The sequence below is a fragment of the Drosophila biarmipes genome, chromosome 2L, assembly GCF_025231255.1.
Source record: "Drosophila biarmipes strain raj3 chromosome 2L, RU_DBia_V1.1, whole genome shotgun sequence".
NCBI classification, from domain to species: Eukaryota; Metazoa; Arthropoda; class Insecta; order Diptera; family Drosophilidae; genus Drosophila; species Drosophila biarmipes.
In genome coordinates, this window is record NC_066612.1 from 2,633,976 (window position 1) to 2,651,349 (window position 17,374).

At 44.2% G+C, this 17,374-nt stretch overlaps 4 protein-coding genes across 5 annotated transcripts; 3 read left to right on the forward strand and 1 right to left on the reverse strand.

The window, feature by feature from the left end:
- The first annotated feature begins 867 nt into the window (after window positions 1–867).
- On the forward strand, window positions 868–1,871 carry LOC108028925 (uncharacterized). The gene has a single exon (XM_017100944.2). It carries the CDS (start codon window positions 872–874, stop codon window positions 1,745–1,747), a length of 876 nt encoding a protein of 291 aa, XP_016956433.1. The 5' UTR covers window positions 868–871; the 3' UTR covers window positions 1,748–1,871.
- Window positions 1,872–7,544: 5,673 nt separating this feature from the next.
- Window positions 7,545–8,628, reverse strand: LOC108029016 (uncharacterized). Its single transcript, XM_017101062.3, has one exon. The coding sequence runs from the start codon at window positions 8,523–8,525 to the stop codon at window positions 7,578–7,580; it is 948 nt and encodes a 315-aa protein (XP_016956551.1). The 5' UTR covers window positions 8,526–8,628; the 3' UTR covers window positions 7,545–7,577.
- Window positions 8,629–8,865: 237 nt separating this feature from the next.
- Window positions 8,866–11,223, forward strand: LOC108028998 (uncharacterized). 2 transcript variants are annotated; one of them, XM_017101042.2, is made up of 4 exons: window positions 8,866–9,048; window positions 9,105–9,315; window positions 9,662–9,800; window positions 9,859–11,223. In XM_017101042.2, the coding sequence occupies exons 2-4, from the start codon at window positions 9,115–9,117 to the stop codon at window positions 9,909–9,911; spliced, it is 393 nt and encodes a 130-aa protein (XP_016956531.1). In that variant the 5' UTR covers window positions 8,866–9,048; window positions 9,105–9,114; the 3' UTR covers window positions 9,912–11,223. The 2 variants fall into 2 exon arrangements, with proteins under 2 accessions (XP_016956531.1, XP_016956530.1); XM_017101041.3 differs by having other exon boundaries at window positions 8,866–9,044.
- Window positions 11,224–14,853: 3,630 nt separating this feature from the next.
- LOC108029005 (uncharacterized) lies at window positions 14,854–16,587 on the forward strand. The gene has a single exon (XM_017101049.3). It carries the CDS (start codon window positions 15,086–15,088, stop codon window positions 16,388–16,390), a length of 1,305 nt encoding a protein of 434 aa, XP_016956538.1. The 5' UTR covers window positions 14,854–15,085; the 3' UTR covers window positions 16,391–16,587.
- Window positions 16,588–17,374: the final 787 nt, after the last annotated feature.

The window sequence follows — 17,374 nt, forward strand, 5'->3', positions numbered from 1 at the left end:
TGCTACTGTGCGCAAAACTGTCAAAAAGCGAGGGAACAACTGATGCTGGTCGCATGGCCCGAACTCCATGTGGGCTTGATTTAGTGCTACGTTCTCTGACTGCTGATGCCGCGAATGAAGATCAGGATGGGGATCGGGCAGGGATCGGGGTGGGGGTGGAGAGGATTGCTGAGTTATGACTTGAACTCTGCTGCTTTGCTCTTGACTCCGGGTTACGGACCTTGATCCGCGTGGAATTTCTGCAGCCCAGCCGTTTGTGGGTCAATAACAATTCGAGTGTCAGTGCCAGTTACCTCGATTCGGGGCTTTCATAACTACCAACGCAAAATAGTGCAGGCCTCCCTGCTAACCGTAATGATTAGTATTTGCCAATTGATTAGGCTCTTATCAGTCAAAAAGGCTTTTCACTTAGAGGGCTCTTGAAGAAGGAGCTTAAGTATTTGAATAAGCTATACATTAAAGGTGGTATTCCCTAATTACTATTTTAAAAAATTCTCCGTTTTAATTAAATAACTTCGTTTATATAAAAAACATTGGCTTTAGTGGTTTTCTGTAAGTTAGCTTTACATATTCTAACAAGTGTAAAATCTATAGCAATGATTATTACTTTAATACTTCATTTTTTTACTCCTTTTAAGTACAGATATGGCAAGAAGTTGTTGTATAACAAAGGAGTTTTGTAACAATAATTTATAGTCCACGTGTTGTGATTACCTCGAAGCCTAGCCAATTGAGTGGGTTCTTATCAGAAGCAAAAGACTTTCGCAATGCGAATCGCTGCTTATCACTTGGAAAATAAACACTCAATTTTCCGCATATAAAAAGTGGGCCCATCAACCAGCCAATAGTCACAAATCAACAGAATTTCATAATGGCAGTATCTACAAAATTGGCCCTAGTCTCCCTAGTTTTTTGGGTCTTTCTCCTCGTTGGAGTTCTAGCCATAAAGCCTACTCGACAGGAGGCGGAGGAGAACATGTCCAGGTTCATGAGTGTCCTTCGCCAGGAGCAGCTGAGCGCCGGTTCACCTCGCTTCAATGATGTGCTGGGCAACGCCAGGACGATAATCGAGTACCAGGAGTCGGGATTCATTGGGGTTCGCAGCATTTTCCAGTGGATGACCAGCCCGAATCCCCGCAACGATGGCGTCTACAACTTCCTGCAGTTCTACACCACCGAATCGAGTGGCTACATAGGATTGCAGAACTACGACAAGAGCTCGAAGTATACGGTTCTGTTTTCCGTTTGGGATGCCACAAGTGCGAGTCCAGGTGATAACTTCGAATGCAGCACCTTCGGAGGAGAGGGCATCGGGTACAAGTGCTTCAACTACACTTTCCCGCTGATCAGCAATGCCATTTACTTCCTGGATGTGCAGATCGAGGGTTCTACCTTCAGGGGATACATCTCGGAGCCGCAGGAGAATCTGGACAGTGTGACCAGCAATCAGGTGACACGCCACTTGATCGGCGAGATCACCACCCCCCACGAGAAGCTGACCAACCTGATACCCTTTGGCTACTACAATGAGAACTACCGCGACAAGGACACCTGCAGGGAGGCCTTCGAACTGGTGACCGTCAACCAGGCTCCTCATCAGTATACGCACTATGGCCATGCCAACACCAAGTTCACCGAGGCCTATCTCTACAATTCCGAGTGCGAGGTGGAGAATATATTGGTGGCCCTCACGGCGGACAAGAAGAGCACCATCTACTTCACGAGGCCCACAGCTTTGGATCTATGAAAGGAGCATATTTTTTATTAGTTACTAGATTGAGAGTCCTGGCTTACATTTTTTTTTATTTTTTTTAAATACATATAAGAAAGAACTAATTGTGAAATTCGAAGAATAAATATTTATTGAATTATTGAAACTACTTTTGTGTTTGTATGGTTGCTACTGTAAAATCACAATAAACTAGTTCTTAAAAAAGCAAACTATTTATCTTGTAGCAGCATCTTTGTTTATCCCCCGCTCTTACAACTCCCATAGATCATAGCGTTTTTACACACAACCCAGGCTCACTTGTTCCTCGCCTAAATCTGTTTTCAGGAAACTTATCTTGACCACACTTCGCTGGCAGCTCCTTTTTGCTAGTCCCATTTCGGCTCATTAAGACCGATCCCTGGCCCAACGCGTTCTCGTTTTTTGCATGTCCTACGCAGTCCGGCACTAACTTTTTATTGTCTGCGCGGGCAGGCGGACAAAGAGCGGCCGAGGAGCGAAAAAAATAAATGAAATGCTCCATTGTCTTCTGGGATTAGGGCTCCTCGGGAGCCCGGCCGTGCCTATAGCTTCTGGTTGGAGGAGCCGGGACTTCTGCGCCGATGGTGGGTGATAGATGTTGAGAGGCGAGCGGCGGCACTGGCACAGACTCCATTGAAATTAGTTATTCACGCGGATCGTTTAAGGCAATCCAACACCAGAAGACACAAACTTGGTAGCTGCCTGCTGCTCCACTGCTGTATTTATTTAGGATACCCTGTAGTTAGAGGGACGAAAGAGGGTAAGGTACTTGCAGAAATACTGGAAGTTGGAAGGAAATAGAGGATAGGTATAAAAATAAATTATAAATAAGTATTTTATGTATTCGAAAAGTTTAAAAATTATTAGTTTAATACTTCAGAAACATTTTTGGTTTTCAACGTTTTTCTCATTAAAATTCAATTTCAATATTACAAAAATGTAGAGATCAGGATGATTTTTTTTAAATTTAAAAAAGATGTATTTCTTTCTATTTTGCACTTTAAAATTCTGGCAAGCTGTGGAATTGTAACTAAAAGCAGGAATAACTTTGATGTGTCTATATAGGTCACAAAAATATATTTTAAAAAATAAGGGTGGTATAATATCATGCACTCCGCAATTTTAGGCTTATAGAGGACCTTTTTCGAATATTTTATACCCACTAGAAGTGCTCTAAATACCAGGTATCTGCGAGTCGAAACCCCTCGAAAAGCCCACCCCTTCTTTGTTGGCCATTGCTCTTGGTCATGGCTTGTCAGTGATGGCTCCGCGGCTGCCGCTTTTGTTTTAATGATCGTGCCCGGGATGCTCATTTACCGCTGCAGTCGGCCAACTGCAAACTGCAAACGGCAAACGGGATGACTCCCTGGCTTTGTGTCTCTTATCAGTGCAACATTTTGCATGTTGGCCAGGAAAGCGCAGTGGCCAGAGGCACGTCCTCCTCCTCGGGCTTGAGCATTTGTCACAGTCCTTCCCCCGCCGGCGAATAAGGCCCAAGCACACACACTCACTCGTAACATGTGTCTTTTTATGTGTGCTTTTAGCCAGTTTTATCGCCGGCTTTTGGCTACTGCGGCGCTCCATCGCCTCTCGGAGTCCCCTCCTCTAATGGCTCATTTCCTCGAGCGGCCAACAACAACGGTAATTAACCTGTGCATGTTAATGAACTTCAAACTGCAAACTCCTACTCCAAGGCACTGAGCGAAAAAAATAACACTTTTATTATAAAAGATATAGATTTAACATCCTTTTGAATCTCATTTATAAAAGTATTTAGGTATTAATCTACACTTACATTATAAAATATATAAAAATATATATTAGGGAACTTGGTTAAACCCTTAATTAAATTGCCTCCAATTTTTAAAAGTAAGAAGAAATTAAATATATAAGATTTTTTTAGGTGTAGGTAAAGAAAAAAAACATAATATTAGTACTAAGGACTACTACTTAAATTTTTCCCAGTGCCTTCCCGACCAACTGTCCAAAGTTTATGTAGATTTTTGTCTTCTCTCCTCACGTTGGCGCTAATGCAAATGTGAAAAGGCATTTTGTGAGCCAAAATGAGGTTGTTGTCGTGCCGCTGACAATCTAATTAGAATACAAAATGCTTTTAGAGGCAACTGCAACCTCGGCTTAAGGCTCCTGCTCCTTGGCTCCAGGTCCACTGGGTCTTCGGTGGGTTTCAAGTTCATGGTGTTGACATATGTAGTCGGCAGTTGGGTAACCCCGTATATATAGTGCCTGATTGAATAACATTTTGACAGCGCACTCACCGCGATTTGATTTCACCGACTAGGACATTATTGTGATGAGATGGCTGAAAGTCGGGAAAGTCGGAGTCACTTGATGGCCGCAATTGAGATGCTGCCATCGATGAACTGCGGGCCAAGATTGTCAGCTTACATTCATAATGAGTGGAAAGTCGAGGCAGCCAGGAAAAGTAATACTGCAGCTGGATTATCTTTGCTTTTAATGGAAAATTAAAGCAGGTTAGAGTTTTGGGAAGTGGCTATTAATTTACAATAGTTTCCAAGCTTTGACCTTTTGAAATGAGGGTTTCATATGTTGAACTGATAGGTTTTATTGACTTGATTAATTTAATAGATTTTTTTTAGATTTTTTTTCGAATGAAATTTACCCCCCACCCCAAATGCAACATGCGTCACGTAGCGTGCCCCATCTGCTCCACCTTGTACAACAAGTTTCAACTTTGAACTTCTCCAATCGATTCGATGTGCCCACTCATGCCTGCCCAAGTGGTCTTTGTACCAGGAACTGACATTACGGGTTACCATGAGGTATATGGTAGATCACAGCACGTGCAGGGAGTCAACAAGGCAGACACACATATCGGGCTAATTAAGCAGACTTCAAATGAAAGCCAACAAAAGAAGAGATTCGATCGTGGGCCAGGCGACACCACCTGGAGCCGAGTCCCGGGATGGAGCTGCGGCTGGAGCAGAGGGTCGCACAGAGCACCCACAGAGATTGGAGCACCCATGGCACGCGATAATCAATCAAAACCCATTAAAGCCAAGCGTTTCAGCCGCGAGACAAAGACAATCGGCGCGGAGTAGAAAGCATTTCGCTGGAACGAAGAGAAGGCGGAGAAAATGCGGGGCAGACGCGGCGGGTGGGTGTGGCAAAATCAAATATGCGTCAAGACAAGTTAAAGATCAAAATCAAGATCAAATGGAGCACGGTGGGGAAAAGAGCAGTTGCAGCGCATGATTGACGGAATTAGAATAGGAAATCGTGAGCGGTGCGGGGGAGTCCCAGGCCTGGAGTGCCGGGTGCCGAGACCCCTCTTTGCGATTACGAGTATTATTAAATGACCCAATTGCGGCTAAACGGTTTTTTGTTCGGCCCAAGAAAAGTGAATGGAGAAGAATGTCGCCTGTCTGGGCTTTGGTTTCGATTCCCCTCCGATCCGCCCAGTTCCCCCGGCCAAATGTCGCTCAGAGTTGGCAAATGCAAATTAAACCCCACCGCCACATCGACTTCCCAGTGCAACTTTCTAAATGAAATTCCGATCGCACTAGGTCCATTTTCCCCGGCCCCCTCGAAAATCCCCCTGCTTTTCCCCGCTCATGTGTGCGCAAAATTAAGGAAATAATTTCGGGTAAAAATATACCAGCTGATTGTCACCTGGCAGGCGAGCAAAAGTGGAGAGCCTTCGCGAGTCCGACTAAATCAAAGCCATGACATCTAAGACGCCTTTCTAAAACCGTTTCGGTTAATTTACATAGGCAAATGCACCTGGATGTTAGGGTTTTTACAAAAATAGGGTACGAAGGTAGGGGGAAAATATATATCAATAGTTCCATTCCTCATTTTGGAATAACAAAATGAAGTAGCCATTAAACTTTCCTGAAAAATGTGCAACCTGATGGCATTTCCCATTGCTTCTATGTTTATTTATTGTAACAAAAAGGTTCGATTGGACACCTTACACCATACATTTGCCGCAGTGTACAATTGTCTCGCCAGTGTGCTCAATTAGAGACGCATTCGCAAATTGCCTTGCACTTTTATTGTCACCAATCGCGCGACTCTTGCATTTGAGTGCGGTGGCATTTTGTCGCGACGCCTGCGAGTACGTCTGGGTCCCATCATCAGTCACTCCTGGACAGGTCCAGGTCCAGGTCCAGGTAATTGCCCCCGACAAGCTGCGGCAGCCCGGGTCCAATCCCCGACCACTTGTAGGCATTTTGTTTGACTTGGATTATCGCTAAGTGCATGGGTTTAACATTCCGCGGATGTCCAGCTAAACGACGGATTAAGCGGGACTACTTGTTGGGCGCTGTGTTCAGGTCGATCCCGACCTTGCATTACAAGGAATTATTGAGAGCAGGCTCTGGGAAAGAGGCTCCACTTTAAAGTCACTGGGAATTTAATTAAAGGTACTTGATACCTACAAAATTTTCATAATTTTGGGGCAGTTAAAAATACTGTAAGCATTTTACAGACTGGCAAATAATAACAGATAAGTTTTAGAAATTATTTTAAGAGGGGAAATGAAATTTTTAATGCATATTTTTTTATAACACGATTTCAACTGATTCACATTTATTTTAGATTTTTAATTTTGGATAATGCTTATTTTGAATGTCATGGCCATTTTGAGAAAAAACCGCTAATAAGATGAAGCCTGAAAAAATCATGATTCCTTAATATTCCTTACTTACTTTCTGTTCTATGCTAACTTTTTCTAACCTTTCACCACCGACCTTAAGACTGAGCATTATACTCTCCTTTCTGGGTCTGCTCCGAATAACTCACCCACAGCAACAGTTTAAGGCCAATCTATCGGCACATTCACACCGCGCTCATGATCCCCGTAAACGGAGTACCCGCATCCCATGCCAAGTGCCCATTAAGCCGCATATATAAATCACCATTAATTTGACAGTGGAGTTTTACATAACTCAGGCCAACAGGTGAAAGCGAAAAGCGCACAGCTGCCGGAGGACAGTGGAGAGATCATGGAGTGTCATGGAAAACTCGCCACTTGCACTCGTGGAAATTGACTGGTTCCCCGGAGACCCTACTCTTGGTCCTCCTCCCACTGCCAATCCCCATCCTGCTCCCCGAGGTTGGCATGCAAAATCGAATTGTGTGCTAATATTTGGCCGAAATGCAAAGAGCCCGCGGTTATCGCCGCACCACGAACATGACGAAGTGGCTCCAGGTGGGGGAAGTTTTCAATGTTGCCGCTGCAGTAATAAAAATCATTACTTTCAAGCCCAAATTGGCAAATGTTTTCAGGGGAGGATGCGGGAATTTCGCCTGATCGACATGCAATGTCAGCGAAACGGCTGTCAAATGGCTAAAAGTTGGGATGTACACTCAAGAAAAAGCTTATAGGCTATCGGATATATCTATCATTATATATTATTATCTACCAAAATACCATTTTATTATGTATTCATAAGTAAAAATTCCGGGTTAGGACCCAAGTTCTTTGTCATCTACTTATAACTTATGCAACTACTCATGTTACTTTTAATATTGGCTATTTGGAGTTATTTTTTGTGATTCTGCTGTGAAAACGATCAAGGGAAAGACAACCGGCATCAAACCCTTTTAAACCCTTTTCAGAGATGCCACAGAAGAAAGCTCACACATGACAAACGTCTCGAAAAATAGCTATGGAAAAACTGTGCGTGGAAAAACACGGCTTTTGTTTTAGCCCTAACCGCAGACAAGATGTCCCAGCTAAAAGCTTTTCCCGACCAAATTCCAGACCCGTATTCCCCTTGCCACCAAGTGACCGGCACAATTTCTCAAATAGTTTTGAGGCAAATAAAGAAATCTTTTACTTTCACTGACGACGCACATTCTTCGAGCGCGGAGTGACCGGGTCTCCAGGTGTTTCTGCGTTGAGGAAGGCGGCTGCCTCGCGATCCCGCTTCCAGTCCTCATCCGTATACTGATGCCGCCAGTGGCCACGTCCTCCGCCCAAGCGGCTCACCAAATCCTTTCGCTGGTTGAGGAACAGCGAGGTGTGCGACTTGGGCACCACCAGCATGTTGACCAGGTGCATCTGCAGGTCGTAGTAGAGCTCCTTGGTGGTATTCCGTACCGCCTGCACCTGATCCCTCCGCAGATGCAGCCCTGAAGCGGTAGACTCTTCGGAGGAAGTTAAGTTAAGAGGATCCAAATCAGAGCTCGACTTGATGGGGAGTGATACAGGGGATGTGGGAGCCTTCAAGACAGAGGGCTTGCACTTTATGAGCTTTCTATTCTGATTGATCAGGATGGGCACCCACTTCTGCAGTGCCACCATACCACTCGCTAGGGTGTCCAAACGGGCCTCCAACTTGGTCAAAACCATGCTGGGCGTCAGCTTCTCCGGCTTTCCATAGTTCGGGGCAAAGGAAAGCCTTACCCTGTCAGCTAGTTTCTTCACGGTGGGATCCCTGACCCAAAGCTCTACCATCGAGTCCTTGACCTTCTTTTTCTCCCTCTTAACCAGTGCTATTTTCTTCTGGGACTTTGGTTTGGCTTTGGGAGAAATGGTCATTGAATTGGGCTCTACTATAGGACCCTCCGCTAATCCTTCGGTGCGTCGCCTGATCTCCAAAGGAACGGGTTGTGTGCACGTGGAGGCCGCTCCTCGTTGGGCTTCCCTGCTGTCGCCCACAAACTCCACCTCTCGACGATTGCCCGGCGGAGTTCGGTACTCATTCCCATGGGTTATTATGTCCTCCATCAGCTCCACTGAGAGTGGCACTGGGCGCTTGTTAGGAGATGCTTTCAGGGGCCACATCTTACCACTCTTGTGTTTTATACTTTCAATTTTGATATAAATGATGGTGCCAAACTACAATCTATCTGGTTATACAAAGTATGAGAATGACACCCTACATTTTTGATTGATTCAAAAGGGATCTAGATTTAAGGTATCCTTTACATTTATTTTTTGCAGTTTCCCAAATTGGCCAAAGAAAAAAATCGACTCTATCACCTTTATTACACATAATTGTTACGGTCGTCCCCTAAGTCTTGTCTTTCCTTATTTGTAAATCGATTTAATGAAACTATATGTTCGTTGTTCTGAGAGTTTTTTATTAAGATGCTTTTTAAATGTTGTCAATTATTTTCTCAACTTATTAATTTGTACACAAAACACACAAGGAGGTGCTGGTTTTCCCACACTTCTTTTTTTACTTTAACTGATCAAAAGGATTCCTTTCGAAAAATTGTCAAATGTCGTAGAAAATTCGAGTACCTGACTACAGCAATGGAGCCCAAAAGTTCCACAGCCAAAGATCGTTAGAATTGTCAAGTGAGTAAGTATCTTTATTTTAAGAAATCCCTTTTGCTAACGAGTTTCTACCGATTTCAGGATACCAATAATGAAAAAGTTTTGCTGTTGTCTTAGCTTACGAACCGGTGCCCTTTCGATTGCGTATTCAGGCATTACCGTCGATGTTTTCGAATCAATATGGAATATTATAAGTAAAGATCAGTTCTGTGGTGACATTTTAGTTATCTGGATTATTTCTGCCTTTTGGAACATCCTTTCGGATATGGTTCTTTTCATTGCGATTTATAGGGTAAGGGATAAGGAGATAGATACACTGAGTAATGAGCCAAGATGGATTTATTCCCAAGGTTTCAATATGGTGGGAAAGTGTTTTCTGTTTGCGAAAGTACTTTCGTCTCAATGAATAAAATACACATTAGTTTTGTCTCTATTTCAAGAATTCTTCATCTCATAAAACAAATTTAAGGTTACTTTGTTCTCAAAAAATTAGATCGACACTTATTTGATCTCAATGTCAAGACCGCTTTGACTCAGAAAACAAATTTAAGAGTATTTTGGTCTCGATTTCGAGTTCGTTTCTTGAAGTCTTTAAGAAGAGTTTATTGTTCTTATCTGAGCGTAGTGCCTTCTTTCAGGAAAATCCCCACCTGCTGCCCGTCCACCTGGTGACCTGCCTTGCCGGCCTGATGCTAGAGATGGTTAGTCACATGGTGATCGCCGCCATCGGCATGGCTGACTACTACTTGGTGGGCTTTGCCTTCTTCAAGATCGGCTGTAAGTATCCCTTCCCGTGAAATGCCTCCTCCCCCTGCACCGCCTCGATCCTCCACAGACACCACCGCGGACCTGGTGATCGTGCTGAGCTACTACCACTCGGAGGTTTAGTGGACCGCTCCGATTACCCATTAACCCAGGCGACTGGGGCGCAGCGTGTAGCATTTTGTGGTGGCCGCGATTAGGCGCGAAAATTTATTTGGAAAACGTTGCGCAACCGGGTACGTGCATAAATCGTGGCCAATTGTCACCAGCGGACTGGAGTGGATTGGCAACCGAACTCCAGCGACCTGCGTTTAATTATCGCCCCGCCAGCGCCCGGCGCGCTACATGCGTGCTAATTGACCGGCTCAGGCTCAGCTCCAATCCGAATCCGCCTCTGAATCCGACTCCGACTCCGAATCCCAGTTCCAGTCCAGTCCAAGTGTCCAAATGATAACCGCGACGATGAAAACGCATGCTGAGCCAAATGAAAATTATGTTGCAATCGGCGAGCGTGGTGCCCGCTGGCTGGTCACTGAACCACTCGGCTACCATCCATCCACGGGCCTTAATTAATTTCCTTGATTAATTGAAAGTGCGCCTTGCTCGCAGTGTTTTCATTTTCTTACTGGTTTTCTGCCTTTATTTTCTGGGCCCTGGTGCACATTTTTGGCAGTGCAAAGTTGAAGGCAATAAGAAAAATCGCCCCGGATTCGATTCGGTAGTATGTGATGGGCGTCGCCCTGGCCAACCCTTGGCCATTACTCTTGGCCCGATGCGCTCCTTTCCTTTTCCCCGGCGCTGGTACTCGATTATGGCTGAAATTATGGGCCCTCGAAGGGAGGATATTCTGTTATTGCTTCGGGATGCTCTGTAAATGTAAGGAAATATCAGAGGTACTCCACATTTCAAAGCCCAACTATGGCAAATCAGTAGTTCTCTATAAATTTCTTCATAACGCAACTGATTATCCCCCTACGAAATTCCTAAAAATAAATGTCTCTATAGAAGACCATTCAGGTCACTGAACATAAGCAATTCCCATACATCACAGCAAATCGAAACCATAATCTTTGACCTTGTCAACCCACTGAGACCGGCAAGTACATCAAGATAAATTAAGCCTCAATTGCGGATTCAGCATCGGGCCAACTAACATCCATCATGCCACTTTTATGGCCGCACAATAGAACCCAGGCCCGAACCCGAACCCGAACCCGAAACCGAATACCCAGCCAGTCAACTAAGTTGCAACGCTCACCGAATATTCACTGATTTCATAAAATATTACGATAAATGTCGCTTTCAACGTTTATAAGCCAGAAGGATTTTAATACTTTATTGCTTATAACCGCAAAGCGACAGTAAACGCTCCTGCTTAAAGAAACAAAATGCAATCGCATCGAAGGGAATCGAAAATAAGGAAAACAAGAAAAATGAATTGTCTTCATTTTGTAATTTAATGGTATTTTATTGAATTTCTGATGTGCCTGGGCAGGGACAAGGCGGATTGCCCCCATCCTTGGCTTCCTTTTGCTCGCTTTGGGATCATATCGGATCGGTATCTGTATCGGGATGGCATGGGGATGCCGGCCCATTCCATCCTGTTGACATTTAAAATATGGCCGCGTGTCAATGCGACTGCCCTACGCCCATTTCGGTTTCGATTTTTAATTCGCCACTCGAACGGAGTCGCGAAATCCCAGCGTAAATTCAATTTGAAGGTCCGAAGGCCTGCAGAAAAATGTGCTTTCACTTGACCCGCAATGCTGCGTAAATAAATTTTATCGCTCCGCTGACACGTGCGCGTAATATTTCATTAAATTCAGAAACTGCGGCAGAAACCCAGAAAATAAAAAGTGGCAAAAAAATATGAAAATAAAAATAAATATAATTGCGTTCGGTTCAAAACGGCAGCATAAACAAATCGGCGATTGCATCGTAACTTCGTTTTCAATTTGGTAAGTTTGACACTTGGCCAGTTAGTGAGTGTCCCCCGATCCCCGCCAGGCATTCCGAGTGTCCAAGCCAAGTGCCACCTACGTTGGCTGAAAGTTAGTCCAACTCCACGTCCAACTGCAGCTCCCGATGGGGACTACCTGTCGTGGTTATTTTCGCCTGCCATTCACTTGCCGGCAGTGCGTGCTGCAGTTGCTCCTGTTCCCGGCTGCTCCTTCTCCGCCTGGCTGCTCTGATTGCAACTGCCAATTGTTGGCGAAGCAGCAGTTACAGCTTGCCAATGTTTGTGATGGCCCATAATTTGTTTGCCCATGGCTAGGCTCATAAAGCCAAAGGGGAAAAGCCTGGCTAATAACCAAAGTAAATAGTGCATAAGTTGGGAATTGATTTAGGTCTATGAATGTTCCTTCTTCAAGGTAATTAATTTTTTACATTTGTAGTTCAATTTTACATATATTTAAATATACTCTATTTTTTTTTTAATATAACACAGTATTTATTTTGTAAGATATTATGAAAATGGATACGTATCAATAACGGATACTTATTTTGACTTAAGACCTTACATTTCTTATGAATTTTAATAACATCCTCAATCAGCACTTTTAACAATAATGCAAAATAAGTCATTTTATTTGGCTAAGATATTATAATAAAATTTATATTAAGTCTTATATCTTAAAATCCGGATGGTCAAACTAAGAAAATATGTGAACATGTAAGTTATTATTTAAAAAAATAAATTATAGTCTTTATTTTTAAGAAATTACACATCCTACATCATATATTTCACACATCAAAGAATCAAATTTCATGTATTTATTTAAAATTCCTTCTTTAAACAGTGCAACTTTGAGAGTTTTGTAGCTCTGCAACATGGCCAGGTGCTCGTAAATAAGAAAACTTGACTAAGCGAACGCCCACAAAGACGCGCTGTGCACCTCCCCAGAGTGATCTACGCCTATTGTGAAGAGTTTTTAAAGACTGCCAAGAACCCCATAAACATATGGCCATTATGCTGAACGCTTTGGCTAATGGCCCGCCTGCCACTAAGCCCACTGAGGTGAGGAATATGCACACATGCCATATGTTTCGGCTGTTCCCCTGCCAGAGCTGCGGTTCCAATGAGCTCGTAAAATCTTAGAGCTTCTTTCGGTGCTTAGTGATGTCTTAGAAGCAACTACAAGTGCTGCTCCCGCTGGTCATTAGGCGACATGGCGGCACGCACCCAGTGGTTTGGAGCCCGGTCATTTGTGCCGACGAATGGGGCGTCACTTAGGCCGATGCTAATTTCCATAATGCACGCCTTGATGGCAGCCAACAGGTTCCCAACTCGGCAAAAAAACAGTGGGGGTTAGCATTATGGTTCTAGGTCTCATAGTCGTAGAATAGTTAAGCCTACATAAAATTGTAAAATTATAAGTATATTCAGAAGATTAATATTTTAAAAATAATATTTTATAATATTTATTAATTAACCTGAACCTATAATACTTTATTTCTTTATCCTCCATTGTACATTTCTGTAAAAAAAGAAGTGACCAGGTAATCTCGGAAGTTTAGCTTTAGGAATGACAACGCGACACGTCAAGTGCGGGCGGGTAATATCCTGAAATATATAAAATGAGTATTTCGCAATCAAATGAAAGCCAAAATCCAATTTAAGATCACCTCCAGTTGACACCTCTCGGCGATCAGCTCGGCGGCCTAGAGCCTCCACTTGCTCTGGCTATGGCTCTGGCGTTGGCCCTGGCCCTGGCGATTTAATGGCTTCGCGATTGGCCTGACCCATCTCTTGGCCAACTGCCAGGTGATCGTGGCCAGTGGACTGCGCATCGTGGAGCCTTTTCGCTGTCCCCGGCAACATGAGTATGATTTATTGAAGTTTATGTGGCCGGAGCAGCTTCTGCCCGCAGTTCGTGATGGCTTCGCTTGGCTTCGTTAGTCGGTCCTGGGATCTGCATGCTTCAGCATACCCTTTATATAGGTATTTTGAAGTTTAGTTTAAATACAATAAAATATAAAAATTATATAATTTAATTTCAAGATAACTGAATACTTTATAGCATTGATATTATACTCCGAAGATAGATAAGTTACAAGTAATCCAATAACTTTTATATAAGTAAAAAATATAAATCTCATAAAAAAGGTTTCTTGATCTATTATATAACATTAGCAGATATTAATTAGATATGACTTGTTTTTTTAAGCTATCTTACCCTAGATTTTAAAGAGTATTACGATCCACAACCTTTACATTTCTTCGTTTTTCGTGTGCTGATCCTGCACTTGGCCGTCCTTATGTGTATCATTTTTCTTGGCCAGCGGCCGGGACTCTACGTTATTGTATTTTTATATTATTTGTGCTTAATTTGCGGAGCACCCATAGGTAGGAGCAGTGGGAGCCGTGCACCTGATTCCGCGAGTGTTGTGACTTTCGTGGCCGCTGGACAAGTTCGTTGATTTGCGGCAGGCAAATGACCATATACTCCTCACTTTTTGTGGGCAGGAGCACTTGGGCTATTAGCCTGATTTTCTTCCACCTCCTCGTGGACTTCTTGCTCCTCCGCCCCTTCAGCGGTCTTTCCTTTGTCAATTCCCAGAGACATTTGCCTGGGCAAAGAACGAGATTTATGTTAGTCGGGTGTCACTTTAAGTTAATGGGTTATACTCCCCAACCAGTTTTTTAAACTTCTTTATAGATGAGCCTTTTTTGTGCGTCTTATTTTTCCACTTTTTGCAGTTTTTCACAGTTTTCATTTTTTTCTACATTTTCTTCGCCAGCTGCAGGTGAATTTCCTTAAATTTATGACTGTAGCTTTTAAATTGCTTTATGGCAATTTCCGTGGCACCCACACAAGGCAGACAATAATTTATCAGAAAACTTCACATTCAGGTTTTGTTTGATTTTACAGGTTTTAGAGGGTGTCTAAAAAATTCGTTTTGAAATAAAATATTTGGGTTAAATAAAATTGGATGGATTTTTTTTATTTTTTTAATATAATTTAAAAAAGAAATATTTGAACAGCACTCTTGTGCTGTTTCCAAATAAGACTTTGAAATAAATATGATTTAATCTGATTGAGGCATATACAAATTTTATGAAATTATAGGTATAAGCTGTTTTTTACAATGAGAAGTATGCCATGTATTTCCGGAGATAAGATTAATCGGTTAAGCTGTTATCGAATAATCAGGGATATTAAGTGTTGGAAAACGTGGTTTTAACATAATTTTGGCGAACAAAGTATTGCAAAGCGACAACCGTCACGTGTGTCATTTCTCGAAATTCCCGAAAATTTCAGAATAAGCTCTGAGTTTTATACAAATCCTGAGACACGATGAAGCGCCATATCCCCAAGGTCGTGGATGACCAGTCGTCCAGTTCGCCCAGCCCGTCCCCCATCGTGTCGCCAATGTCCTCGCCGGAATCTTCGCCAACCAGTCGATTTCCCATCCTCTACGTGGACGTGGTGAAAAAAAATCAGCCCAACCTGGAGATGCTGCCACCACCTCCACGACCCCAGGTCCCTGCGCCGGAATTCAGCATTTTCCGGGAGGATTTTCCGGCTCTGCCGGGAACTGCGACCGTGCGCTCGGTTCCCGCAGTTCCCGACGACTGGACCGCCATGTTGAGTGACGGTGAGCAAGTGGAACCGGGCAGGTTCCGCGACATAGTCATAGACAGCGAAGCGAACGTCAATGTAGGCTGTAGCGAGGCCTTCCTCCCGAAAAACCAGAACCCGGAGCTGCAGCAGGACATGGAGTTTCTGCCCCAAGTGTACGGCTACGCGGCCAATCCACCCCGCTTCGATGTGAGCCTGATCTTTGGCAAGCAGTTCCTGCACGAAGGTGTCCGTCAGAGGGCCATAAATTCGGCCCACAAGGCTTCGGTCCCGCATAGAAGTACCAGTGGGTTCCATCCGCCTCCCGGTTTCGAGGAATCGAAAATCTTTGCCCGCCTAAAGACCACCAATTCGGGCATGCCGCTGGGAGGGGTCAACTTGGAGCTGGGATCTTCGCTCTATGACAGGGTTTGGCAAATGAACTTCACACCCCCCGGCGCCGCCGTGGAAGGATCCTTCGGGATGCTGGGCCTGGCCAGGCGCCTAGGATCGGCCCAGCGTAATCCCCAACTGATGACCCATATTTTCGGCAGTGATGTTCCGCCCAACGTCGGACCCGGAGGCGCCACAAACGATGCGCACTCCACCTTCGCTGGGCCCTTCGAAGGAGGCCGCCTGAACCCCCACGAAATAAGCCACAATGTGCCGTTGAACTATCTCTTGGCTGGAAGGTTGAACCTGCAGCACCCTAAGACAGAGGAGATGCAGGTGGAGCTGTTGTTCTTCTTCTTCTATACCTTCACGGGCGACTTGATGCAGATGCTCGCGGCGGCGGAGCTGGCGGAACGCGGCTGGCGCTACCACAAGTTCGAGCGCCTGTGGATCAAGCGGCAGGAGGACAATCCCAACTACACGTTTAGGGGCTTCCAGGAGGCCGGCGAGTACAACTACTTCAACATGTGCCAGTGGAAGATCCTGCCGCGCCACTTCCAACTGGAGCCGGACCAGCTGGAGCGGACCCTGTCCAAGGAGGAGCTGTACGAGCTGCACGGATACCATCCCCAGATGACGGGCCTGTAGACGGATGTCTGTCCTCATCCATATCCCAGTGATTATGTGGTCATTCAAATTCTACCGTCGCTGTTGAATCTTTTTTTTATGAAACCAAAGCTTTAAAAGCCCGTTTAAGCTATAAGAATTTTTTGTAAACCTAGATTAGCGTTTTATAAAAATTCAAAGCTGTAAACGCGTATTAGAACCAATAAGAGTTTTTTGTGAACATTGTTTAGTGTTTTATTAAATTAGGCACGGATCATATGGACTAAGTTCTAACAGGGCTTATAAGGTAAATGATCTACAAGTCAACCACAAAACCATTATTTTCCTTCTAATTTTTTCTTGATAAATTTAATTTAATCTATTTAACTTCGGTATAATAATTGGAAAATTTTAAAAAGGTAATGCTTATAAATTTGTCAATTTTATAAAAATGCTTTAAATACATTCCCTTCTTTTTTAGCTAAATTTCATGGGCAAAATTGATTTTTCTTGAGCTGTATCATGAAAATAAACCTGCAGATCTAAGCCCCACATGGATGGCCAACCCAAGCAACATTGTCACCTTGCAGCTACCACTGACCCACCGCCGAAAATCTAGGCGGCCACACCCGCCGAATGCCTTCGCAGCGAACAGCACACAAAACCACTGAGTACCCAGTGCCACCTCTTAGCCAAGCCCCAAGATACGAGCAAAATCGCGGCGCTCATTAGCAAAATGGAGCAGAGGCAGACGGACAGCCGGACAGCCGGACACTTGGACATTTCGGCACTTGGAGTCGCAGCTTTCCGCCCAGGCACGATCTCTTGGCCAAGTGTCGCCGTCATTTAGCCCGCTAATTGCCACGTAAATTTGCAACCATTTTTGGCAGCTCATTAAATTTATTATTAAAACAAAGGCTGGAGCGGAGCCAAGTTAATTGCCATCAAATTGACATGCGAGCCGAGCCGGTTGGAGACGGACGACAACACCCGCCTGGAATGGCAGCTTGGGATTGGGTTCGGGGA